The 27,993-nt window shown below is 40.8% G+C and overlaps 1 protein-coding gene across 1 annotated transcript in view; it reads left to right on the top strand.

Annotated features, from left to right (window-relative positions):
- The window catches only part of XPO4 (exportin 4), a 208,104-nt gene extending 183,437 nt beyond the window's left edge, over nt 1–24,667 (top strand). Inside the window, exons 21-23 of the mRNA XM_089685788.1 lie at nt 9,811–9,928; nt 10,039–10,131; nt 23,285–24,667. Of these exons, the coding sequence (XP_089541914.1) occupies nt 9,811–9,928; nt 10,039–10,131; nt 23,285–23,482 (409 nt within the window). The 3' untranslated portion in view covers nt 23,483–24,667. The remainder of the gene's footprint in view (nt 1–9,810; nt 9,929–10,038; nt 10,132–23,284) is intronic.
- The last annotated feature ends 3,326 nt before the right edge of the window (nt 24,668–27,993 follow it).

Raw genomic sequence — 27,993 nt, 5'->3', positions numbered from 1 at the left:
AGAATATGAGGAATCCCAGAGACTGCTAAAGGGGAAATATTATACGAACTAGTCAAAAAAATCCTAAACTTCATAAGAGATAGACCTGAAACAGACGGGATCAAGTTAGACGGAGTATTTAGAATAGGAAAGTTCAATCAGGCTACTGAGAAGGAAAGACCGAGGGACATAATTGTCCAGTTCCAAAAATTTGGGGCCAAAGAGGAGATTTGGAAGAAGACCAAGGGAAGATCATTAATTAAGTTTGGAGACTTGATTATCCAAATTTATGCGGACTTAACAGTAGAGACCCTAAGGAGAAGGAGATCCCTGAAACCCCTGTTGGAGCAAATGAGAAAACAGAATGTGCAGTATAGATGGGGTTCCTCAGCATTTCTCATTGGCTGGAAAAATGGGGTTACAGCGTATTTGCGATTTCCGGAAGATTTAAGAGATTTTTGTTATAGACTGGACTTGCATAGAATGGAGATAGCTGGGTGGGAAGAAGAAAAAGAAAACAAAGGAAATATAACTAATGCAAGAAAAGAGGACTGGCAGCACGTCGGGGGGAGGGGGGAGGGAGAATTAAGTAGAGAATGAGGTTTTTTGTTTTTTTTTTTTCTCACTTCACTCTCTCGCCACTGGTCTTCCTCCTCCGGAGGTCGAGATCCGCTTAGAGGATACGGTTAAGGGTGGGAGGTAAAGAGTAAAGACTCTCGCTGAGTCTAGACTATAGAGAGAGGGAATCGGGCGGGTCGGAGATGAGGTGAGCCGTACATAGGTGGAGCTTACGCCCTAAATTTTAATCAATGGTGGAAATGGATCCACAAATGATTTGTAGGCAGTTTATACGCCTAAAAATGGGTAGGGGAAAAAAAAGAGGGTGGGAGGGGTGGTAGGAGGGGGGAAGGAGGGGGGTGGGGCTAATATTCTGCAAGTCATTTGGGCCTAATAGGAGGAGACGAATTAGAAGAGAGATAAACAAAATCAAGAAGGATGGAAGAAATACAGTTTATAACATATAATGTGAATGGGTTGAATTGCCCTGGGAAAAGATTCAAGTTGTTTAAAGAGCTACATCATAGGGCAACGTCAGTGGTATTTTTGCAGGAGACACATTTTGAGATAGAATCTAATGTGAAACTAAAATCCAAATATTATCCTACATGGTATTACGCTGACTCTCCAATTAAAAGAGCAAAGGGGGTGGCAATAGGATTTGCAAAAAATATGAGGTTTGAGTTGGAAGATAGAAGGACTGACCCGGAAGGGAGATTCCTGTTTTTGAAAGGTAAACTACAGGGAATTGAATGCACACTAGCCAATATATATTGCCCCAACAAGAAACCTGAGATCTTTCTGAAGGGTCTGCTAAAAAAATTGATAGATTTTAAAAAAGGGCGTTTGATAATAGCAGGAGATTTAAACCTCTGTATGGACCCACAGATAGATGCAACCTCCCTTGTGCAGAGAAGGGGGTAGGTCCCTGAGAGCTTTGAGGAAGGTGATCCACGAGTACCAACTGGTGGACACCTGGAGAATAATGCATATGAAGGACAGAGACTATACTTTCTTCTCTAATGCACACGAGATATACTCGAGACTGGATTACATTTTAATAGATCATCAACTCATTGAAATGCTGGTTAAAATAGAAATAGAGACAAGAACTTTTTTGGACCATGCCCCAGTTGTAATGAAAATGGGATGGGGAAAAATGTGGACGGGAGGTTTAGGATGGAGGTTAAATGAGGCTCTTCTCTTTGATGAGGATATTGTGCAGAGGATCAGTGAAGAGATTAAGGTATATTTCCAGGAGAATGAAACAGAGGAAGTATCGACAGCTACAGTATGGGAAAGTCATAAGGTATATATAAGAGGAATCCTGATTGCGATGGGAGCAAGGAAGAAAGAAGAGAGAGGGTTAGCGGACTCTTAAAGGAAATCCTGGAATTGGAGTGGATACATAAGAAAAAAATAACAATAGAAACAAGACAGAAGTTAAGGGATAAAAAAGACGAATTAGAGAGATTGATGGATGAGGAGAGGAGAAGAGTATATAATAAAGTATTAAATGAAAGATATAGATGGGGTGATAGACCAGGAAAATACTTAATGAGAGCCCTGAATAAGAAGAAAAACAGGAATTATATAGAAAAGATAAAAAGCCCTAAGGGGGAGATGGTCCACTCAACTAAAGAAATCATTAAAGTATTCACGGAGTATTATAGAAAGTTGTATAACATCAGCCTCCAAGGAACATCAAAAGAAACTAGAGAAGGTATTAATGAAAAAAGGAGGATATATTTAAAAAATGCGGGATTGCCAAAGCTTAGTGAAACACAACTGAACTCCCTGGAGGCAGAAATCTCTCAGGAAGAAATAGAAGTAGCATTAAGAAGTACAGGAGGAGGGAAAAGCCCCGGCCCGGATGGTTATACTGTTAAGTACTATAAAAAATTTAGTGAAGTACTGTTACCAAAGTTAAAGAAATATATGAATGACTTGGGAGACGGGATGGAGGTGAGGAGGGAATCCCTTCAGGCCCATGTAGTTCTCATCCACAAGGAGGGAAAAGATCCCTCTCAGTGCTCTAGCTACAGACCAATTTCACTATTAAATACAGATACTAAGTTGTACGCAAAGGTCCTAGCAAACAGGCTGAAAGATCTAATGCCCGAATGGATCCATGGAGACCAGGTGGGCTTTGTCCAGGGGAGAGAGGGTAGAGATAATGGCTTGAGAACTCTGATGCTTATCCAGAAAAGTAGAAAAGGGAAAGCCCCGGTGGTGCTCTTGTCAATTGATGCCGAAAAGGCGTTTGATAGAGTGGACTGGGGCTTTATGATAGACAACTTGGAAGGGTTGGGGATTGGAGAGAGAATGCGAGAATGGATAGGTAAACTATATAAGGAGCCCACCGCAATCATCACGGTAAATGGGGGGATGGTCGGAATCCATTGGGATGTCCAATGGAACAAGGCAAGGATGTCCATTGTCCCCCTTGCTGTATGTATTGACATTGGAACCCCTGCTATCAATAATAAGGAATAGTGGAGCGGTAAAGGGAATCCAGATAGAAAATATAGAACATAAAGTAGCGGCCTTTGCGGACGACCTACTGTTTTATGTAGGCAACCCCCGAATAACATTACCAAATATAATGAAGATTCTGAAGGAATATGGGGAACTATCTAATCTAAAAATTAATCCAACAAAAACTGAGATTTTGAACATTAATATACCAAAGAGCGAAAAAGAAAGGCTACAAAAAGAATTCCCCTTTATTTGGAGAGAAAAAGATATAAAATACCTAGGCATAAAACTCGCTACCTCATATAAACAACTGTATAGATTAAACTATATTTCTCTGATAAATGAGATTAAGGACGAACTAAAAAGATTAGAAGGAGGAAATCCATCATGGTTAGGACGTATGAACCTAATTAAAATGGTAATTATACCTAAAATACTCTATAGATTTCAAATGATCCCGATCAAACTCCCAGAGGTGTTTTTTAAGATAATGAGAAAAATGTTAACAAGATATATATGGAGGAATAAAAAACCAAGAGTATCATATGAAACACTAAGTAGGACTAAAGAGAAAGGGGGGATGGGACTACCTGATGTCAAGAGATACTACAAAGCAGTAATGTTAGCAAGAATTTATGATTGGACTTTTAATCATAAGGGGAAAAGTTGGGTAAAAATAGAGAATGATCTGAGTGGAATTAATTTGAGCAAGATGATATGGGTTCCAGCACATTATAGAAGAACCAAAGAGGGCACAAGCACCTACACTTTAATTGTCTTAAGGATATGGGACAACTTACATAAACACATGAAATGGGAATTCAACTCTATATTAATGCCTCTTGCAAACACGGAATTCTTCCCTCCGGGAAAAGATGAGATATCAGGGAGATGGATTAAAAAGGAAGATATCCAATTGAGAGACGTATTGGTAGAGGGGGAATTGAGAACATTTAAAGAATTAAAAGAGATGGGAGGAGATATGTTTACTAAAATAGATGAGTGGAAATATCATCAATTAAAATGTTTTATAGGAACTCTCCCAAAACCCTTGAGATTAAAAAAGGAATGGAACATGTTTGAAAGGCTATTAGAAACACGTAGAGATGGGAAACACGGAGTTACAAAAATGTATAGAATACTCACAGAACTAGACACAGACACAAAGTTAATTTTTATAGTAAATTGGGAAAGAGATATGGAGGTGGTGATAGATGAAGATCAACAGAATAAGATATTTAGACTAGTTCACGAGAATGTTAGTATGAGAGACGTTGAGATTAACTATAAATGTTTGACACGATGGCATATTACACCGAGCACTGAGCACAGGATGAGGGGGGAGAATTCAAACATGTGTTGGAGAGGATGCGGGGAAGAGGGCACGGTGTTTCACATATGGTGGCAATGTCCAAAAATTCAGGTTTACTGGAAGACAATAGTCAAATTAATAGAAAAAATAACTGGAAATGACATAGGATTAGACCCAACCATTTGTCTCCTACATAGTGTTGAGACAACAGTAAATAAATATAAGGAATCAGGTGTATGGTACTACTTAAGTGCTGCAAAAGGGTTGATCCCCAAGTATTGGCGGAAGGTAGAGATACCAATGGAGGAGGATTGGATCAATAGGGTAAACCAGATTAGCAGAATGGAAAAATCTTATCATATTCAGGAAGATAGGATGAAAATATACTATTCACGATGGGAAAAATGGGAAAAATCGGGATTGAAAGAGAAATATAGAAAACTCTAATCTAGGAAGTTATTCGAAGTTATTGGGCCTAGAGAGATTGGAGATCTTGCAGAGGGGAGGGGGGGGGGGAAGGGGGGAAATGGTGGGTTGGGAGGAAAGGGAATAGAAAAGAGGTAAATAGAAGGGACAGAGTAGAAATGTATGGATATTTATATGTATTTGTGTCTCTTTTTATGGATTTTTGTAATAATATGAAAAACTAATAAATATTTAAATTAAAAAAAAAAACCTCTGTTGAAAATTATAATTAAATATACACACACCAGTATGAAAATTAGTCTGCATTGCAGTTGGGTTAACCGTTGCAAGCTACTGCCGCTACATTTTGCCTGGGATTTTTCTTTTTATTAAATTCTGGTCACAAAGGTTTAAAGGGCTTGCCAGCCATGATCGCAAACCACCTACAAACTTGTTTTCCTGGTTTTCAATTCATTTGTCAAACAAGCAGTAAGGGTTAATGCTTCATAGAAGTTCTGAAGCATTGTCCCCTGGAACAGAAAATGTGTTAGTACTAGGGATACGCGTACTTGTGAAAATGCTCCCGATACCTGAAATCGTTATGTTGTGGTGTGATTTGCATCCATACAGTATGTAAGAATAGCATGCAATTTGAACAGGAGTGCGGTGTGATTCACTTCCAAATCGCATGTGAACCCAGGCTTGTTATAGCTTAAGTGCACACAGGAACCGTGTGGGGAAACTTCCCTGTTGTCACATGAAGAAAAGCCGTTTCACAGGTCAGCTTTCTCTCCTCTCCTTGCAGGGATGACAGTACAGGCTAGATGGCTTTTAATTGGTCAGCACAGTCACGGTGCTGACCAATTAGAATCCGTCTAGCACGTACTGTCATCCCTGCAGGGAGAGGAGAGAAAGCCGCAGGGATTTCAAATCCCCAGACCTGTGAAGCAGCTTTTCCTTGTGCGACAGCATGGGATCAGTGCATGGAGGCTCCCTGCACTGCTCCTGCGTGAACTCAAGCTATGTCAAGCCTGGGTTCACACAGGAGAAGTGGGGAAACTGCATGCAATTTAGACATGAATCACATCACATTCCTGTGCAAATTGCATGCTAATCTTTGCGGTGCAATTTGCGTCCATACATTTTGTATGGAATAAAATTGCACTGCAAAGTATCAGTACTAATACTCTGCGATTAAAAAAAATAGGTGCATCCCTAGTTAGAATTAAAGAACAACTCCTCTCCTTATCTCAGTATCCTTATCTCATGTGTGAAGTGTTCTGTAGTTTTCAGAGTGCCTGGTCAACTTATTACTGAAAGTTGGGCACTATTTTCTGACATGATCATGATGTCGTGGCTGCATTTGTTTTTCTTTGTTCTTTTGTAATTTTTCCTTTATTATCATCTGGTAATCTGGCCAGTAAGTCAATTCTCAACTTTCTTTAATAGGCTAAAAAATGGCCTAATTATTAGACTAACAGCAATTGTGGCAGTTAGAGGACTGAGACACCATTTAACACTGACAGGTGTGCTTAAAATGACCAGTATTTATTTATGTGAAACGTCCCAAAAAGATTACAGAGCAGAGACACCCATGACAGGAATTGTTGCTGGCTGGATCACCAGGTGAAAAAAAAGGAGGTGGGGGAGGGGAATAATGCAGCCACCAAATTTAAAGATTAGTAAGCTGCAAGGATCAGAGGTGGATCGGATTCTCATTGCTGTTACAGAGGTGGATTTGATCCTGTCTTGGGCAGAACTTCACGTTCATGTCTTGTCTGCCACGTATATACCAGGTGTGGACAGTTGGCAGATGTACTTTCTAAGCTAGCAGCTCCTGGACCCAGGGGAGTGGTCCCTACACCCAAAGGTGTTTCATGATCTATGTCACAGAAGGTGAACAGCGGAGTGTGGAGCTCCGGGTTCAACCACAACCAGATCGATTTTTTTGTAGGTACAGAGATTCTCTAGCAGAAGCAGTATATGCTCTGGTGGCTCCATGTGATCAGTACACCCTATTGTATGCCTTTTCCTGCCTGAAACTTCTTCCTATTCTGGAACATGTTGGGAGGACAATTCAGTGATCCTCATTGCTCCGGACAGGCCCAGGCAGATATGGTGTGATGACCTAGTACAACCCCAAAGTTGGGACACTGTAAAAAAAGAAACACATAATCCAATGATTTGCAAACCACATAAACCCATATTTTATTCACAATAGAAAGCTGAAAACAGATCAAATGTTTAAACTGATAAAATGTACCGTTTTAAGAAAAAAGATCACTTTGAAATTGATGGCATCAAGAAGTCTCAAAAACAAAAAGGTTGGGGCAGGGCCATGTTTACTATGGTGTAGCATCACCTCTTCTTTTAACAATACTCTGTAAACATCTGGGGACTGAGGAGACCAGTTGCTGGAATGGTGGGAGAGGAATGTTGTCCCATTCTTGCCTGAAATAGAATTCTAACTGCTTAACAGTCCTGGGTTGTCTTTGTCATACTTTTTGTTTTAAGATGCACCAAATATTTTCAGTTGGTGAAAGGTCTGGACCTGCAGGCAAGCCAGTTAATCACCCGGACTCTTCTACTACAAAGCCATGCTGTTGTCATAGACATTGTCTGGATGGGAGCATTTTCTGCTCTAAAACCTGGAAATATATTTTAGAATTAATGGTGCATTTCCAGTTGCACCCCCATACCATCAGAGATGCATGCTTTTGAACTGAGTTCTGATAACAGCCAGAAGGTCGCTTTCCTGTTTAGCCCAAAGGACGCGGAACCCATTGTTGCCAAGAAAAAATTAAAATTTTGATTCGCCTGACCACAAAACTGTTTTACACTTTAAAACAGACCATTTTAAATGAGCTTTGGCTCAGAGAAGATGGCAGCATTTCTGGATTGTGTTCAGATATGGCTCAGGGGTGTGGAAATTTTTGAAAAAAAGACTTGTCCAGGGACTAAATCGGTGTCCCAATCTACTTGTCCCTCATGACAATCTTCTTGTCCTGATAAAAAAACATAAATTTTAACCAAAACTCTATTTAAATCTGCTTTAAGTAATGTTCAGGGCTTTGCTTAAATCATTGCATTCTGTTTATGTTCTTCTAGCTCTTCCTTGTTAGTACCACTTTGCTAGCTATTTGTTGCCCTGTTTGAATGCTTTTCAGTTGTGTTGCTGCCATCAATTTCAAAATTACTTTTTTCTTAAAAATGGCTTAGTTTAAACAGTTTTAACATTTGATATATTTACTATTGTGAATAAAACATTTTTTGCTTAATTCATTGCATTCTGTTTGTCACATGATATTATCACAAAGGTCTAGGAAACACAAAATTTCAGTAAGAAAATACACTTAAGTTAATTTTTGGGCACAACAAGCAATAAATTGTCCAATTTGTTTGTAAAATATAAGAGACGAGGTTGCATCAAGTAAATAGATATCCAATGTTTAAACAGTTTTAACATTTTAAAACTGGTTCAGGTGTAAATTCCAATTTCCTACACATTAACAACTCGCATTGGAATCGCACCTGACCCACTGAAGAAAGTTGCTCCGGAAGAACATTACTATGAAATTTTAGATGCAGCTTTTCACAGATTGTTGAACCTCTGTCCATCTTTACTTCTGACACAGTCTTGACTCTCTAAGATGCTATTTTTATTTGCAATCATGTTACTGACCTGTTGCCAGATAACCTAATTAGTTGCAAAATGTTCTTCTAGCTCTTCCTTGTTAGTACCACTTTGCTATCTTTTTGTTGCCCTGTTTGAATGCTTTCCAGATGTGTTGCTGCTATCAATTTCAAAATTACTTTTTTTTTTTTTAAATGGCTTAGTTTTAACATTTGACATATTTACTATTGTGAATAAAACATTTTTTGCAAATCACTGCATTCTGGTTTTCTCACATGATATTATCATGTCTAGGAAACACAAAATTTCAGTAAAAAATACACTTAAGTTAATTTTAGGGAACAAGCAATAAATTGTCCAATTTTTTTGTAAAATATAAAGGACGTGGTTGCATCAAGTAAATAGATATCTAACATGTCAAACCTTAAATCTGCGCGTGTTCGTGAAAATATGCTAATTTGGATTCATTTTCATACGCTTGGGTGAAACTTCCTACAAGAAGCCATTTCTAGTTTGGCATAGGGACAGGTGGTGTTGGGTCTCAGATCTTTCTTATTGCTTTTCTTTTCAACCAGAACATTCCTCAGTCTGTCAGGCTCCAGTTCACCTAATGGACATTTCCATCCATTATTTGGATATGGTTAGGCCTCTGAGAGCCTTGGGAAAGGCTTCTTTGAGAAAGATTCCTTTTTGCTATCCCAGATGGTCACCGTAAGGATACCCCTCCTTTAGGTGTTAGTATAACCCAGTGTTTAGAGATTTTGCATCCCTCAATGGACTCCAAGGAAAAAAGATTTTAAGGTGAGTACGAAAATAAAATTTTTTCTATTTATCAAATGGCTATGACAAGACTCTTTAAAAGTTATATTTAACAGACCAAGAGGAAGCGAATAAGAGAGGTTGAAAGTTGGGGTTTACATTTACTTTAATGTATATTTTCTGGTGTGAGCCCTTAGAGTTTAGCTTTTCCTTTAACCAATATGCTGTATATGAATATAAGAGTTTGTAATTTCTGTCTTCGTAATTGCTTGTATACATATTGCATAGGACTCTCTTATGTTAATGTGTTAACTTTAGTTTGCACTGTGGCACTTTAACAATACTCGCAGTAGTAGCGGGAATTAAGATTAAGGATCTGAGTTTGATATCACAAGAGGGTGTTTTTTCATACCCTAATTTGGGTGTCTATAAATAGTTCAAATTTGAGGTATATTACTTTAAATTTATTTTAATAAAATGTTGTCTTGGCTGTTTGAAGGAATTAACAATCTGGTCTGTGTTGTGGAATAATTGTTGTGAATAGTTATCTGTATTTGTTACTTTATTTTTAATTGATTCTGTTGGTAGAAATATTGATGCCTAGTTACTCGGCTGTCAGTCTATTTAGTTGCACTAGCTGTCGTTTTTCAATTAAGAAAAGAATACTTAACTCTAAGAAAATCAGGATGAGTTCAGAAGTGTCGCAACTTTGTTTGGAAGCATTAACCCCATTGGCTGAGCAATGTGCGAAGGCTCAGGACACAGACTCTCCACTGCTGGCAGCAACACGGCACTTTCTCAAGGTGAAAGCTTATGATTTGTTTGTAATATGGTGTTATGATTTGTTTGTAATGGGGGGGGGGGGGGGGGGCAGAAAAAGAGACACATGCTAACCTGTTACCTCTTATTTCAGCTGGTCTTTGACATGCTTGTTTTACAAAAACACAATACGGAAATGACTACAGCAGCAGGTGAAGCATTTTACACATTGGTCTGCTTGAACCAGGTATGTATATCTGCACACCATTTGATACCTTGTCCTGTGGAATATATTACAACAGGCCTTATCCATGTTTATATTTGTAAATATCACTTTTTGTCACATAGGAAACCTGTTTCTTGAAACTGTTTGTACACCTTTGTGTATGATGCGTGGCTTTGTGCCTTGAAATATTGTCATGCTTGCCCCTATAGTTACCCCCTAACGTATGGCCTATAGTTTTAGTTTGGTGTGTGAGGCTAAAGCACCAGGAAGAAACCCTTACAAACTTTTAGAGAATATGGAGTCATTTTGATATGGTCCCTACTGGGTTGTAATTAGTGGTGCACCAAAATGAAAATTGTGAACCGAAAATTCAGGATGCAGCTGGGCGGAAACCGAAATTGAAATGAACAGTTTTTTTAAAAAATATATATATATATTTGTATATATATATATTTGTATTTGACTTTTCAACCGCCTCCCACCCGCCATATAAGGAAATGAGGGGTGCAAGGCGGTTATCTCATATGATGTCCTCCCACTCTAACTGCGTGTGCGCGCCGATCAGTGGTGCGCTGTGTTCCTGGGACACAACGGATCACCGATCAGCAGAAAGACGATGAGTTTGGCTCTGTCATGTGATCAGCTGTGTCCAATCACAGCTGATCGCATGTAAATAAGGAAATGCTGGTTATCAGTATTTCTCTCCTGATGAGCTGTCGCGCTGACAGCTCGTGAGGAGAGCCGGTATTCGCCATTCCTCAGAGGGGACATCTACACTGATCATCAGGGCACTGATGATCAGTGTAGCCCCATCAGCGCCACCTGTCATTGCCCATCAGTGCCACCTGTCAGTGTACATCAGTGCCACATATTAGTGCCTACCAGTGCACATCAGTGCCACATATCAGTGCCCATCTGAGCTGCCAGTCAGTGCCGCCTATAAGTGCTGCCAGTCAGGGCCAACTATCAGTACTATAAATGAGTACTGCCTTTCAGTGCCCATCAGTGATATCTGTGAATGCCTAACTGTGATGCCTGTCAATTCCCATTAGAGCCACCTACCAGTGCCATCTATCAGTGCCCATCAGTGCAGCCTATCAGTGCCCATCACTACAGCCTCATTAGCACACATCAGTGAAGGAGAAAAGTTACTAATTTACAAAATTTTAAAATAAACTAAGAAAAAAAAAATTTATTTTCAAAATTTTCAGTTGTTTTTGGTTTATCAAAAAATAAAAAAAACTCAGATGTGATTAAATACCACTAAAAGAAAGCTCTGTCTCAAAAAAATTGTAAAAATTTCATATGGGTACAGTGTTGCGCAATTGTCATTCAAAGTGCGACAGCGCTGAAAGCTGAAAATTGACCTGGGCAGGAAGGGGTTGAAAGTGCCCGGTAGGCAAGTGGTTAAATATGTTTTTTTTTATTTATATTTTTTTTAATCTGGTAATTTTTATTAACCAGTTTTTTTTCCAAATACAAAAAATAAAATTTACAAAGAACTATGTAACCTATATAGAAAAAGACAGTACACTTCAGATAGCATTAAGTCGAGCACATAAAGAGATATGCATTACAATCACAAAGCTCTGTTTTGTTCCACATTGTGCAATACATTAGACAATTATGAGTCAATAAAGCAAAGAAATGAACGGTAAGGAGCAATCATTAAAGAAGTATGGGATAGTACAAATAGATAGCATTAACTACCCTTAACATAGAACAGCTTTTCTTTCTTTCCTATGTTGCTCTATTTGTGCTGTATCCCCATTGCAAGCCCTGATTAGGGCTGAATAACAGTCCTCTTCAGGTTTGAAAGTTTGGAGTGGATGGTTACATCTGGAGTGAACCGTCCCCCTCATCCTCTCCTCCTTCAGCTCTCAGCTGTGTCTGGGCACTTTCCTCACAGAGACACAAGCTGGAACGTGCCTGCCTGTCATGTGCCTCTGTTTCCATGATTTCACACTGCCAGCAGGAAACAGAGGCACATAACAGTATGCTGTGGAATTTGCAACTCCAGGAGACTGTACTGTATGAGAAAAGAATGAATAAATGTTCTTCAGCTTCTTCTCTCCTTCACTCTGCAGAGAAAGAACTGGTAAAGTTTGGCAGTGAGAGTTCAGCCTGGATGGGAGGGGGAAGGAAGGAGGAGGGAGAAAGCAGCTGCATGTCTGTAAGTGAAACTCGGACTTGATGGGAGGGGGAGGGAGAAGCTGCCTGTGTGTGAAGATACTCAACAGCCTGGATAGGCAAGGTGAGGAGGGGGGTAGTGTAAGAAGAGCTGAAGCTCTGTTGACATATCGGGAGCGTGCAGACTGTCAGGAACTGATGTCAGTCATAAGAGAGGGGTGGATACCGACTTCAGTGTCGGGATGACGCTGCATGAGAGACGTCAGCCCCTCCCACAGGTATTTTCTTTGATTTCAGAAGAAAGGGTTTACATTTCAGATGGAAGAAAATCGTTTTTCATAGAAGCAGCTCACCAAGATTCAGATTATGCAAAAGAAAAAAAAATGTAACCCATACTTCTCTTTTAAATCAATATCATTGTTATTAGAATGTACTTAATAACTTTATCTCCTGTTCCAAGTTTAAGCTGACCAACTCCAGAGCTGAAACCTTTTGGCTCTACCTTCACTTCTATCCGTCCACCTCCTCGCCCTGACATCAAGAGATGTGGGAAGGATTATTGGATTCCAACCATCAGGACTAGATTTTTATTTTTTCAGGCATCCCCTCATAAGTAAGATCCTTTCTGAGCAGTGTGAGAGCAAGGGCCTCACATCATTGAGTGAATGTGGGGGGTGGGGGGGTGTAGGTGAGACCCATTTCTGCAATATGAGTTTACAGGCTAAATAGAGAGACATTGTCCACATTAATTGCATCTCATCAGGAAGTACCCCCTCTGGAATAATTCCAGTATCATGAATTTAGATAATGCAATCCAGTAACGTAAAATAACTTTTATTCAAAGTAACTCACAAAAATTGGACAGAAAATAAAATGAAATATATATAGTATTAAAAAACTTAAGCTATTTTTGCATTGAAGTCAGTGGATGCGATTTTGCAATGAAGTCTATGAACACGATTTTGCATTGAAGTCAACTATCATTATTGGCACCTTTTTTTTTTATCAGTAAAACCCCGATAACTCGATTTTCCGCTGATAATATTCAGCAGCCGATATATTGGTGCATCACTAGTTGTAACACGGAACACCGATGTTAGGGTGGTTACTTATGGTCTGCAGTCCCTGTGCATAATGCGTTTTAGAGTTAAGCTTTAGTTTGTCTTTCATGTAAAATCAAAATATGTTAACTCAAGATAGCGCTTTTTAAGCAGCTACAGCAACAAGGGTTTTTATTTTTGTTGTATTTCCAAACCCTGTAATTACCACTTTTGCTGGAAAGCTTAACCTTCTTTTACAGTGAAGAGATTAATGTATCTACTGACAAGATCAATGGGTAATCAGACTGTTACAGGGAGGGACAGGGAATCAAAAACTGCTTCGTTGTTTAACCTCTGCTATATTAACCACTTGCTCTCCAGAGCATTTACTCTCCTTGCTAACCAGGCCATTTTTTGCGCTACGGTGCTGCGCTAGTTCAATTGGGTTTTTTCTTGTTTACGCTATAAACAAAAAAAGACCGAAAATTTTGATTAAAAAAAAAAGATTTTTTACTTTTGGTTCTAAAAAAAATATATAATAAACTCAAAGTTAGTCATAAATTTAGGCCAAAATGTATTCTGCTACATGTCTTTGGTAGAAAAAAAAAATTTCCAAGGCATCATCCTAGTATAACCACACAAAGTCCAGTGATGTACTAGTAGGTCACTGGTCCTTGTTGGGTATATATGCTGTGTTTTGGTTTTTTTTGTTATGCAGCCTGTGGACTTGAATGAAAAAGAGAGAATAAATCTCTGTCGGAAAAAGTGTGTGGTATGTCCACCATTAGAATATACCGCCCTGCATCCACCCACTACGAATGGTGGGCACATATGAAATGTTCTAACAGATTCCTTTATTCACATTGATCGATGTGGATGAAGAAATCTCTGCCCCAAAATATTTTTAAAGATATATGCCAAAGCATAGGGGCCATCCACCCAGGCCTCCTGCTTGGGAATATATGCTCTTTTTTAACTGCAGATGAAAAATCTCATCCAACAGCGCTGCACACACTTCTGTTTATTCTGTCAGCAACAGGGTCTTGCTCTCAGAATATACATAACGGTGCTGCAGCTGAATGGCATTCCTGCAAAGAAAACGGCAATGGTTAACAATAAACAGTAACAACAAAACCGTAACAGTAAAACAGTAACTTGACAACAATAAAAGGACAACTATTTTTGGTTTAATTTGTTTTGTACTTTTTATTTTTTGGGGGTTTTTTCACTTTTTAATTTATTTAACTTTTTTAAACTCCTAGATGTTAGGGTCTCTCAAAATGCGATAGCCTGTTTCCTGGCTACCTAACATCCTTCAAGACCCTGTGTAAATGTGTACTCTAGACTGCTGTGCTGTACCCTATACTAATAGTCCACTAGCGTATGGTAGCGACGAAAGCAGTCCTTGAGGCAGAGACCAGGTTGGCCAGGACAGGAGGGACAAAAAAAAGGTGTTGCGCCTAATTCTGTGTCTGCTGCAAACACGACATCTTTTTTGGGGTGTCCTTTGGGTTGAGGTACCAGGAATGGCATCAGGAAAATGCCTCTCATGCAGCCAGCTAAATGCATCTGGGTTGGTGGTTTGGGCCACAGCACCTTCTGGATACAAAAGGGCCGTGATGATCTCTTCCTGGAATTTTAGGAAGTATCCACTACGTCCAGTTGCTTTATAAAGTACAAAAGCGTTCTATAGAGCCAATTGAAATAGATTTTTTTGTGTCTGGTTTTACGGGAAACTAAGTATGGCTTCATCATTTGGTCGTTGAAGTCCACCCCTCCCATGTTAAGGTTATAGTCGTGGACACAGAGGGGCTTCTCAACACCAGCTGTCGTGGAAATTTGGATGGTTGTGTCTGCGTAAATGGAAGACACAATGAAAACATTTTGTTTGTCATTCCACTTCACTGCGAGAAATTCATCATTTCTCAAGCAGGCTTTTTGCCCCTTCCTAAGATGGGTATTTACAAGCCGTAGGGGGAAGCCCTGGCGATTAGGTCACACGGTGCCTCATGCGCCAATTCCAAGATTGTACAAATATCTAAATAGTGGCACGCTTGAATAAAAATTGTCCACGTATAAGTGGTACCCCATATGGAAAAAGGATGCCAGAAAGTCCCAAACTATCTTGCCACTGCGCCCCATGTAGTCTGGGCATCCAGGGGGCTCCACGTGACTATCTTTTCATCAGGATTTGGAAGGACACTATGGGCTCCACGGGCCTGTGTTTGAATTCTTGGTGACTGCGGGACACTACTTGTGCTAGCCACCGCACCAGCTTGTACTGCACTTATGGGACTCGCCACATCACCAAGTGATACTGCAGTGCTGGTATATATAAAACCAGGATGTACTAGGCCGCTGGTGCTCGCCAGTTCACCAAAAAGGTAGAGCAGCATTAGTACTGGCACTCTTCTGCATATGAGAATCATCATGCAATTCTAACATCTCAGCCACCTGGGAACTAGGTCGAGTACGCCTGACCTTAGTATGGACCTCTACTCCATCGTCTGAACTATCTGTCAGGGTGCCGCTGCTGTCTACAGGTTCGTATTCTGAGGCAGATTTTGTCAGTGAGGATTCCCCTTCACTCTCATCTGACATGGTCAGAATCCTGTAGTACCTTTCGTTGGACATTTTTTCCACTAAATCTATTGGTACCTAGTGCGACTCACAGGGAAAAAAAAGCACCTTGCTGTCAGGGACTGCTTGAACTGCTACAAAACAAATTTACTTGCAAGGGCTAGCAGACATCAGGCCTGATTCTGCTATGTATCAAGTATTGTGTGCAATGTATCAAGTGACAGTGATCTACTGACACTGTACTTGCCGGGACAGAAGGGGGGGGGGGTTTAGCGTAGGGGCTAAACGCAGGTGTTAGCAGATGCCAGGGCTGATCTCGCTAATGCTGCATTTTTGGGGACATCATACTATTGTGAACACTGGTATAGTGCTGATCTGATCAAAGATATTGATCCGTTCAGATGCTATACTAGAAATGGAGGATTATTGTGTATGTGAGTGTGTTCCTGGCAAATTAAGGGGTTAAATGTGATGACTGATGTAGTGGCGGGCAATCTCACTCTCTGGGAGGGATGCTGACATATAACGCTATCTGAAGTCGCTGGTGACACTTAATACAGTGATCAGTAATGATAAACCTGTACACTGTACTTATGACACTGGTGACAGGACAGTGAAGGGGTTAACTGGGGAGCGATCAGGGGGTTAAATGTGACCTGTGATTTTAGTGTGTGCGCGTGCGCTGTTTTTACTCACATGGATCTGCTTTCTTCTCTCTCTGGGATGGAATGTGCCCAGGGAGAGAAGATTGCATCATTTCCTGTATCTGTGTAAATGTAAATACAGGTACAAGATGATGTCTGATAGGGCAGGGATCAATCAGCAGATCCAGGCTGAACATCAGTGGCCTGAATCTGTTGATTGCTATCTCGGGCACCGAATCACGGCACCACCAGGTTGGCGGTTGCATGCGTGCACTCCCAGTGGGAGCGTGAATCACATGTATATATATATATGTGTGATTTTGCACAGAGCGTATGCCCTGTAGCTGTTAAGGAACTGTTCAGGTCCTGGCCAGTGTCTGCAGGGCTGTCAGGAAAACAAAGCTCACCCACCTCCTCGGAGTTCTGGGCTGAGCCATGATCGGTTTCTGTAGTAAGGCCTCCCATAGACTATGGGCCAAGGATATGTTCAGTACAGATCTAATTATGTGGTATACTTGGGTCCAGGAACAGATTGCCGTGGGGCAAGTCCACCAGATGTGGAATAAAGAACCCCATTCTCGACAGCCCCAGAAGCATAATTGGGGACACGCTGGGGGCAAAGCGAGATATGCAACTGGGGGTCGTGTACCAATGACACAGCAGTCTAAACATATTTTCTTGGGCAAGGTCATTCTGGGAGCACTTATCGAGAGTCAGCCACATAATATTCCAAGCCACCTGCTCCGGAGTCTTGCCTAGATCTGCTTCCCATTTCATCACATATAATAGTTTGCCACAGCTTGAGGTTGATATAAGGAGGAATAGGGATCAGAAATGAGCCCCTTCAAGTGTGGGTCTTTCTAACAGCAATTGATTAAATGAAAGTTTAATGCTTTAAAAAAAACAACCCTGTTTCCAAGCTTATGAACACTATTTTTTATTGGTAAACCAAAATAACAGTTTAAAAGATACTTAAAAAAAAAAAAATCAGTAAATGCCCATTTTTTTGCAGGTAAAAAATGTGCATTTCATTTTTTTTAACCTGGAAAGCATTGTACCCAGCGATCATCAGATCGCTGGTGCAGTGCAGGACTCCTGAAAACCGTCAGTGTGTCTGTGTTGCCCATACATCCCATACGGGCAAGCAGATACAGTCTGACAGAAAGACGCAAAGGCTGTCAGGACTTTTAGTTCTTTTACAGAAAAAAAAAAAGTGACAGCTAGTATGGGGAACTTCTCCCCACACTGCTGTCACGGGTAGGGGGGGGGGGTAATCGGGCAGCGGCTGCAGCAATGGGAACATGTTACGTGTTCCACCCTAAAAACAGGTGGAACATGTAACATGTTCCCAAAGGTGAACTTATCCTTTAACAAATATAATCTTGTTTTTTCCTTTACTGTGGCCATGAATTCCACTTTTCTTTGCTGTTTTGTAAGTTCCCCACCAATAAATTTCTTCTGTAAATTTACATGAATGTTTTCAGTTCTATCCTGAAAGGGTTAGCTTCTATTTTGGCTCCTTGGCCCTTTAAACTTCATGGCGTTTGTGGCTTATGAAAGTTGGAAGATTTTTCCACTTGTGATCATACGGCTTGAATAGTCTGCATAGCTTTGTGCTGATGGAAAAGTGAGCAGGCAGTGATAGTGTTCATCATCTAAATCAGACCACTAAACCCAGCTAAAGATATGTTTCTATATTTGCTTAGTAGCATTTAACCCAATAACCCGCTGCCCATTTGTCATATCCAGTTTTCCAAAAAGGTGAAGCTTCCCAATGAGGAACTCCAACCAACCAAAAGAAATCTCTGAACTTTCTGCGATTTAGGAAACTTGGCAATGTTCTAACTTTAGGAAGTTGTCCGTTAACTTCATTTAAAACTATAATCATGTTGGTACAATTTGTTTTTATTTTGTAAACTGACCTTTTTTTTTCCTTTTTTGATTTTTTTTTTTAATATTTAGTGCAGTGTGTGTGTGTGTGTACACGAAACAGTGCTAGTTACTTACTAAGCACTATGTCAAAGAATTCATACATCAAATCACAAAAGCATACAGTAGGCATACATGATATTACAGCACCCCCAAAACAGCTGCTTTAAATAGAGGAGCAACATTTAATATGTGTCTCTGCTTTTACAGAGGTCCACACTATTGAGAATTGTTGGAGGTGTTTGTATGGCAAATTACAGAAGAAGTGTTCTGATGATTTTATGCTTTGCTGTATACATTCTTTGATGTATTGCTTAGTAGGCAATTGGCACTGTTCATATACTCTGACAGAGGTTTAAACAGCTCTATGTGGAGACTTGTATTTTGAGTTGCATGCTTTTTCTTGATCTGTGTGGTGATACAGAGCCCTACCAAAACTTCCAATTCTGTCCATCTGCCTACTTGGCTGAATAATACCTTGGAGGGGCTAATCGGTTCTGTCATCCACCACATATGTGGAACTGTGTTCCTGTTCCTGTTGGACCACTAGTATTTTCCACACCACACAGTATTTCCTAATTTTTTTCTTCTTTAGTCCACCTAAAATTAATTTAAAGCTTTATGACAGCTATTCTCAACAAAGGTTCCTCCAGAGGTTACTAAGGCTTGCTTCAGCTGTGGCTGTTTGATCTCCCATTGGATGGCATCTGCATAGATCTGGAGCAAAAGCCACTTAATGTGGAACTACGCCGCATCTGAGCACTACAAAATGAAAACACTATTTAATTCATTTTTAATATTCAAAGCAAATGCCTCAATCCATCCATCCTTGTCACCATGCTTTGTTTTGCTGAGAAATCACTTCGAAGAACACCCCCCTGGCATTTCTGACCATGGCCATCTTGAGTAAGCACAGATGATTCATGTAGCATTTAATTTCTGGAATCCACCTGTCCTTGGCTCAGACATGCCTTGATTAAAATTACCATTTCAGTCTGTGCAGATGACACCAAGCTGTGCAGTGGAATAATGTCCTTACAGGATGTCTTCAACTTACAAGGTGACCTCAATGTACTGTTTAATTGGGCAGCTATATAGCAAATGAGGTTTAATGTTGATAAATGTAAGGTTATGCACTTGGGGGTTAAGAATGTGCACACATCATACATACTAGGGGGAGTACAACTGGAGGAATCAATGGTGGAGAAGGATCTGGGAGTTCTGATAGATCACAAGCTTAATAATGACATGCAATGCAAAGCTGCGGTTTCTAAAGCGAGCAAAATCCTCTCTTGTATTAAAAGAGGTATAGACTCCAGAGAGAGAGAGATCATTTTATCCCTGTACAAATCATTAGTAAGACCTCATCTGGAATATGCAGTTCAGTTTTGGACACCAATTCACAAAAAGAACATTGGGGAACTGGAGAAAGTACAGAGAAGGGCAACCAAACTGATACGAGGCATGGAGGAGCTCAGCTATGAGGAAAGATTAGAGGAACTGAATTTATTCTCTCTTGAGAAGAGGGGGGATACGATCAACATCAGTGGTTCATATAGTGAACTCGGTGTAGAGCTGTTCACCCTGAGGTCATCACAGAGGACAAGGGAGCACTCTTTATGTCTGGAGGAAAAGAAATTTAATCTCCAAACACGGAAAGGTTTCTTCACAGTGAGAGCTGTGAAAATGCGGAATACACTCCCTCAAGAGTTGGTTCTGGCCAGCTCAGTGGATTGCTTTAAAAAAGGGCTGGATTCTTTCTTGGATAAACAGAATATAACTGGATTCTAACATTTATAGGTAAAGTTGATCCAGGAAATATCCGATTGCCTCTCGGGAGATCAGGAAGGCATTTTTTCCCTGCAGGAGCAAATTGGATCATGCTTTGCTGGTTTTTTTGCCTTCCTCTGGATCAACTGTGGGTATAGAATTATAACTTTTTTTTTTTTTTTAATTTAATGGTTGAACTGGATGGATTTTTGTCTTTTTTTCAGCCAGACTAACTATGTAACATGCAGGGAGGAGGGTGTGCTTAGCTGAGAAAACCCCTCCTGGAATGTATGACATAATTTGCCTGGGCATGGAAACAAGGAAATAACTGAAGAAATGTAAAACAAATAGTTTTAAGCAAGTAATTATAAAATACTTTGATGTATATCGTCACTTTTGGTTTGTTATACTAGAGAGATGACCGGTGATGTTCTGGTCCTCAGTCATCTCTTTGGTAAGCCGGTAGACTAGGCTACCCAGGGGAACAGGCGAGCACAGAAAGGTGGTGGGAGGAGAGGGACTCCTACTGCTACATGTAAAAACATAGCAACTAGAATCGCTTTTACATGAAACCGCATCACCGGGCAAAAAATTTGATACTGGGACGATGCCTGCAGCTGCAGCCATGGCCCGGTATAACCACTGAAAGCTTAGGACGTCATATGACGTCCTGTGGGCGGGACGTGGTTAAAGATGGGAATGTCATCCTCTGGGTGTGTCAAATTCTTGTTAAGATAAGAAATAGCCCCATCCACTGAGGGCCAGTGAATGATGAAAGGATTACCTTGAGGAAAATGGTAGAGAAGAAGTGCCAAATTTTTGTTAAGAAATAGCCCCATTTAAGAGGGTGGTGTTCTCCATTTCTAAACAAACCTTCCTTTCTCTCGCTTCCTCTTACTTCACCCTTACCCCTCTTTCCCTACCTTTCACCCCTCCCCCTAATCCCTCCTCTCCCTCCTCCTAGTCCCTCCTCTCTCTCTCTCTTTCCATATCTCATCTTCTTTCTTTTTTTTTGCTTCGGCCCTCATCTTCCCTGCTCTTCATTATTTAGCCTCCTCTCTCTTCTGGTCTTCCTCCAGCCTCTCCTCCTCTTCTCTTTAGCTATCTTCGGCTACAAAGTTCTCCTTTTTGTTCTTTCCTTTACTTTTTTTTATCCCTCATCGTCTCCCCGTTTTCTGCATTTACCCTCCTCTCTCCTCTGGTCTTCCTCCAGTCTCTCCTCTTTCACTTTAGCCATTTTCGGCCATCCTTGACTAAAAAATTTTCTATCATTTTTTCGTTCCTCTTTTTTTCCCTTCCCTTTTTTTCCTTCCCTCATCTTCTCTGCTCTACTTCATTTAGTCTCCTATCTTTTCCTGTCCCCCAACCGCTTCACCTCTTCAGCTGTATCACCTCTGTATCCATCAATTCTTTTCAGCCTTTCTTTGTCTCTTCCCTCTCCTTTTGTCGTCTGCACTCTTGGGCATTTTTTGCTTTTCCATATTAGCGCTAACCTATAAATGAAAAGGAGGTGGTCAGTGGAAGTTACAATTTAAAATGAGTTCCACTTTATCCGCCTCCCGCCCGCCATATAGCAAAATGACGGACGCAAGGTGGTTCTCTCATTCTGGGAGGACGTCATATGAAGTCCTCCCATTCTCCGGGAGCGCGGCGATCGGCGGTGTGCTGTGTCCCTCGGACACAGCGAATCACCGATCAATTTAAAGAGCCGAAGATGTCGGCTTGGTCATGTGATCAGCTGTGTCCAATCACATGTAAACCGGGAAATGCCGGTTATCGACATTTCTCTCTTCACATTTTTTCATAATTTTCAGTTGTTTTTGGTTTGTTTAAGAAAAAATAAAAAACCCAGAGGTGATTAAATACCACCAAAATAAAGCTCTGTCACAAAAAAAATGATAAAAATTTCATATGGGTACAGTGTTGCATGACCACGCAATTGTCATTCAAAGTGCAACAGCGCTGAAAGCTGTAAATTGGCCTGGGCAGGAAGAGGATATACGTGCCCTGTCGGCTAGTGGTTAAAGTTGGCAACATGACACCAATTATCTTTTTAGCTGTCTGTTAGGGTAGCATTCTGACCACCACTGTAAGAGACATTTTTCCCATTGATCCCCTGATGAATTGGTTATAGTAGGGTTTCCTGACACCTGAAATTTATCTTAGGGGTTCCTCCGAGGTAAAAAAAATAATCGAGAGGGGCTGTTTTTTTTTTTTTTTATCCTGATAACACAGAGCAGACATTTCAGAATGGCTGCACATTGGGTCAACGTTCTAATTTTTTTCACCTGAATGTAATAATTCCCATTTGCTATTCAAATACCAACCCAGATTCTATAGTGAAAGGTCCGACCTTACCTTCTATGCTCTACTGTCCAATAGTAATGGTCAGGACAGGGTGGTGTTAGGCTCTCAACCAAGAAGGTATGGTAAGTATTTGCATAACCAGAGCATTCTGGGGCTCAGAACACCAGGGCAAAAAATGTGAACACTGTGTTGACCTGCAGGTTAAAGGGAACCTTAAGTAGAGTTAAGTATATGCCCAGCCAAAATTTTTTTTGTGGAGAAGGTGGAGGATTATAACCTCTGTTGAGTTTTATTTGCCAACTCCTTTAGATCTATTTCAGCTTATAATGGTTTCACTAGGCAGGAAGTAAGGGAAAATCTGCAGCAGAGACACAGACCGCAAAAGCAGATTGGAGTTCTATCTTTCTCGTAGTCTGCTAAAACAAGCATTTTTATCTCTGTCTGTGACCCTGATGAAAATTACCTGTCACTTCCTGCCTAGTGAAACCACTGTCAGCATGACTGTAAATGGTGGGAAATCTCTTTAAAGGAGCAGTGAAAATGCAACAAGGGTTCCAACCTTTTTTCACTTCCAAAATTAAGCTTTTGGTTCGACGTACACGTTTACTTACACCTTCACCATTGTTCGTCTTTAGTTCTTCTTGGACTTGGTATAATGTAGTACTTAAAGTTCTAGAAAAATGCAGAAAGCTTCACACTTTCTTCATCTGTTATACATGTCAAAGATATGGAATTGGCTCTTCTCATTCCTGTTTTTTTTTTTTTTCCCTGTAGGCAGAGTATGCCGAGTTAGTAGAAACACTATTATCTAGTCAACAGGATCCTGTCATCTACCAGCGATTAGCTGATGCCTTTAACAAGCTTACGGCAAGCAGCACTCCTCCCACTCTGGACCGAAAACAGAAGATGTCCTTCCTGAAGAGCTTGGAAGAGTTCATGGCCAACGTGGGGGGGCTTCTCTGTGTTAAATGAGAAGCAGAACTCAAATTGCTCTTTACAAATGCACTGAACCTGCACCTGCTGATGGCAGTCTGACTCCCTCCTAACCTGTCCCCAGGCCTTCATATGCATCTCTGGGTGGTTTTAAAAACATTATTTAAGTTATATATGGGGGGCTTAAAGATGCATCAGCTACATGACTATACACGCAGCACAGTATTGTGCATAAACGGATGAATGGGTAGACTTATTTTTCTAAAAGGAATTTCCATATGCCTGCAAACAAATAATGGGCACAATTATTCTTTGCAGTGCCTTTCCTCTCCCAACATCTTTGGTCGGAAGCGTGCATTGCCTGATGAATGATTTTTTTAACTTTTTTTTTTTTTTTTTTTTCTTTTTCAAACAAAGTTAGATTGAATGTGCAATAGACACACATAAATTCACAAATATGAATTGGTGTCTAAACGCAATTTTTCCTTCCCTAGCTTTCCTGTATTCCCCTACCCCCTCTCTCCCTGCTCTCCTCCCAAATTATGGATACACCAAATGGCATTTTTAAAGAAAACACACATAAAATATATTAAAAACATTGTGGGAATATTTTTGTGTACCTGAACCAAGAGTCGCATGTTTTTATGTGTTTTTCCTCCTCCTACCCTGATGTTTGGCCGAAAGTCCAGGAAGAAGAAACAGAGAAAAATATATATTTTTTTTGTTCTAGTATGAATTAAATTGTCACCATTTCATTGCCTTACAAAATGAAAAAAAAAAAAAGATAATTTCTATGTGTGTGTGTATATATAATATGTATAAGGTTTTGGTAACCCACCCAAAGCGAGTTTAACAATCCAGTGTCTTGGATTATGGCCTTGAGCACCTGCGTAGGACATACAACCCCACACACGTTTTCCGGATGAATGATCTTTATACAAGTGTACGTTGGAGATGTTTTGCACACCCAGGCACAGCTTTTTTGTTTTGTTGTAATTTTTTTTTTTTAAATATAATTTTTATGAAAATCTCCGTTGGACTGTTAGCTTCAGCAATACAGATGAAAAGGGGTGTAAGTTGCAGATTTCTACATGCTATTTTTTAAGTTGGGGCATTAGGTGATGCAATCTCTGCAAACAGTATGGTCAAATGTTTCCATTGTGTGTCTTCTTGTTTCTTTTCTTTTTTTAAAAAAAATTTGTATAAAATGTATAGTATAAACAATTTAGACTCTGTTGTGTGTTTCTTTTCTACCCCTAGAAGATTCTAGTAAAATGAGAGATAGTTGTAATCATGGTGTAAACAGATTATCGCCCTTGACATGGCAAAAGCTTAGTCTTAGATACCAACCTTTAAGCAGATGGCACTAATCTTGTAACTTATCCAATAAGGAAGCCACATACAGGTTCAACCACTTCCTTGTCAATGAAAAGAGCGAAAGGGACCGTTTTTTTTCAATTTTTGAACATTGTGACAATGAATGAAGCTAACATTGTAGGTTGCCATTATTGACTCTTCATAGTATCCCTAAGTGCTGGTTCACATATATGCAGATTGGATACGGTTTGAACCACATCCAATCTACATGGCATGAAATATCTTTGCTTCCCATGGTGCCTGTTTACATATGTCGGGTGCACTGGCGGATTGAGAAAGAGTCCTGTCTGATTTATGAGCAGTGCAGGTGCAGATTACAGGCTAAGGGAAGTGCTTTACATGTCATCAGTTGTGAACAGGCTTTAGGCTTTCAGTTCAGGGTCAGGTTTCAGCACAATTTGCTCTCCTCCTCCCTCCTCTCCACCTCAGAAAAGCAAAAAAGCCTTGCAAATCCACCGCCTAACTGGCCCTGAACCTGTGTACAGTACAATCCGCAGCTCTGTCACAAAAAATTGTCCTGAACCTCTGAAAAAGTAGATTGCAATCTACACTGAAACCAGACCTTGAAATCCAGAACATACATGTGTGAATCGGCACTAAATGGATTCATTCTCAACTTAGCCTTGTTTTGGACCATTGGTTTAGGCCAGTGGTGGGCAACTTTTTTTTTCAACTGAGCCAAATCTCGCCAAAACCACGATTGAAATTTATTTTGAGAGCCACATTTTTAAAACTGAAAATACATCTCCCATATAGTAATTCATCCCCCATATAGTAATTCATCCCCCATATAGTAATTCATCCCCCATATAGTAATTCATCCCCCATATAGCAATTCATCCCCCATATAGCAATTCATCCCCCATATAGTAATTCATCCCCCATATAGTAATTCATCCCCCATATAGCAATTCATCCCCCATAGCAATTCATCCCCCATAGCAATTCATCCCCCATTTAGTAATTCATCCCCCCATAGTAATTCATCCCCCCATATAGTAATTCATCCCCCATATAGTAATTCATCCCCCATATAGTAATTCATCTCCCATATAGTAATTCATCCCCCATATAGTAAGTCCCCCCCATATAGTAAGTCCCCCCCCATATAGTAATTCATCCCCAATATAGTAAGTCCCCCCCCATATAGTAAGTCCCCCCCCATATAGTAAGTCCCCCCCATATAGTAAGTCCCCCATATAGTAAGTCCCCCCTGTGTCAATTCACTTACCTTTGCTCCGCGCGTTCCTCTCGTCGTGCTTCCCGCGCCGTTCTGGTCTTCAGGGCGGACTGTGAGAGGAGAGGAGTTCGTCACGCTGCCCCGCCTACATCCTGGCTGCCCCGCCTACATCCTGACAGCTGCAGAGTCCTGACTTTTGGGGCGGCCGCCCGAGAGGAGGGAGGGGAGCGGGCGGCCGTCCGAGAGGAGGGAGGGGAGGTGAGGGGGCGGCCGCCCGGCACACGCCCGTCCGAGAGGAGGGAGGGAGAGGAGGGAGGGGAGCGGGCGCCTGGCACACAGAAGAGCCGCATTTAAGCTTGTAAAGAGCCGCATGTGGCTCGCGAGCCGCGGCTTGCCGACCACTGGTTTAGGCCATGTATTGCTATGTTTATAGTGATCATATAGAGACGGATTCTATGATCCAAAAGTTTGACCTGGGGGACCGGCACATAACAGGTTTTTCTTTATCGTACATCACGAGACACAGAGCAGGCTATTCATGACTGTAGGTTTTATGCCACCTATAGATGAATAGACATCGGCTGAACAGAGAGGAAGTCCTCCCCTATATAACCCCTCCTACACAGGAAGTACTTCAGTTTTTTTCTCCAGTGTCTGTAAGGTGGAAGGTTACTGAACATGTGCTCTGTGAGCATACTTGGAGGTCTGGAATGGTTCTGCTGAGAATCAAGGACTTTAATCGGATCCATTCGAAAAGCGTTTAGCCAAAATGGATGGTACCTGAGCCTCACTGGATAAGAGAAGAATCTTCAAGGTTCAGCCATATGACGCTGGACCCTGCATAATGGAACCCTGTGCAGTGTGTGTTCTGACCAAGATGCTTTACAGGAGGGTGCTGTACGGGTCCAAAGCAGTGGCCCCACATTATGGGGACCGATTCCTTGAAAGTCAACATGACAGCGCCCACCTTTATAGGTGAAGGTTGGACTGTTAACATTCCCACTGCAGGACTCTGAATTATAAGTTTTTACATTTGAAGTGTTTCTTTAACCACTAGCCTACAGGGCATTTAAACCCCCTTCCTGCCCAGGCCAATTTCCAGCTTTCAGCGCTGTTGCACTTTGAATGACAATTACGCGGTAATCATACAACACTGTACCCATATGAAATTTTTATCATTTTTTTGTGACGGATAGAGCTTTATTTTGGTGGTATTTAATCACCTCTGGGTTTTTTATTTTTTCTTAAACCAAAAATCACTGAAAATTTTGAAAAAAAAAGTTTTTCCTTAGTTTTTGTTATAACATTTTGTAAATAAGTGCATTTTCTCCTTCACTGATGTGCGCTAATGAGGCTGCACTGATGGACACTGATAGGTGGCACTGGTAGGCATTGACAGGCATCACTGATGAGCACTGAAAGGCAGCACTCATATATGGCACTGATAGGCAGCACTGACGGGCACTAATAGGCGGCACTGATCCACACTGATAGGTGACACTGACTGGCACTGATAGATGGCACTGATTGGCGACACTGAAAGGTAGCTCTGATGGGCACTGGCAGGTGGCATGGATGAGCACAGAGTTGGCACTGATGGACACTGACAGGTGGCGCTGTTGGGCTACACAGATCATCATTGCTCTGATGATCAGTGTACATGTCCCCTCCGAGGAATGCTGATTACCGTCTCTCCTCTCCTCACGAGGACCACTAGCCTACAGGACACTTATACCCCCTTCCTGCCCAGGCCAGTTTACAACTTTCAGCGCTGTTGCACTTTGAATGACAATTGCGCAGTCATGCAACACTGTACCCATATGAAATTTTTATCAGTTTTTTGTGACAGAGCTTTATTTTGGTGGAATTTAATCACCTCTGGGTTTTTAATTTTTTCTTAAACAAACCAAAAACTACTGAAAATTTAGAAAAAACGTGGGGAGAGAAATGCCAATAACCGGCATTTCCCTGTTTACGTGCGATCAGCTGTGAT

The sequence above is a fragment of the Staurois parvus genome, unplaced genomic scaffold (genome assembly GCF_062004578.1).
Source record: "Staurois parvus isolate SC_StPar_1 unplaced genomic scaffold, SC_StPar_1.0 ptg000387l, whole genome shotgun sequence".
NCBI classification, from domain to species: Eukaryota; Metazoa; Chordata; class Amphibia; order Anura; family Ranidae; genus Staurois; species Staurois parvus.
Note: the sequence above shows the minus strand (reverse complement) of the source record. Positions and strands in the feature narration are given on the sequence as shown.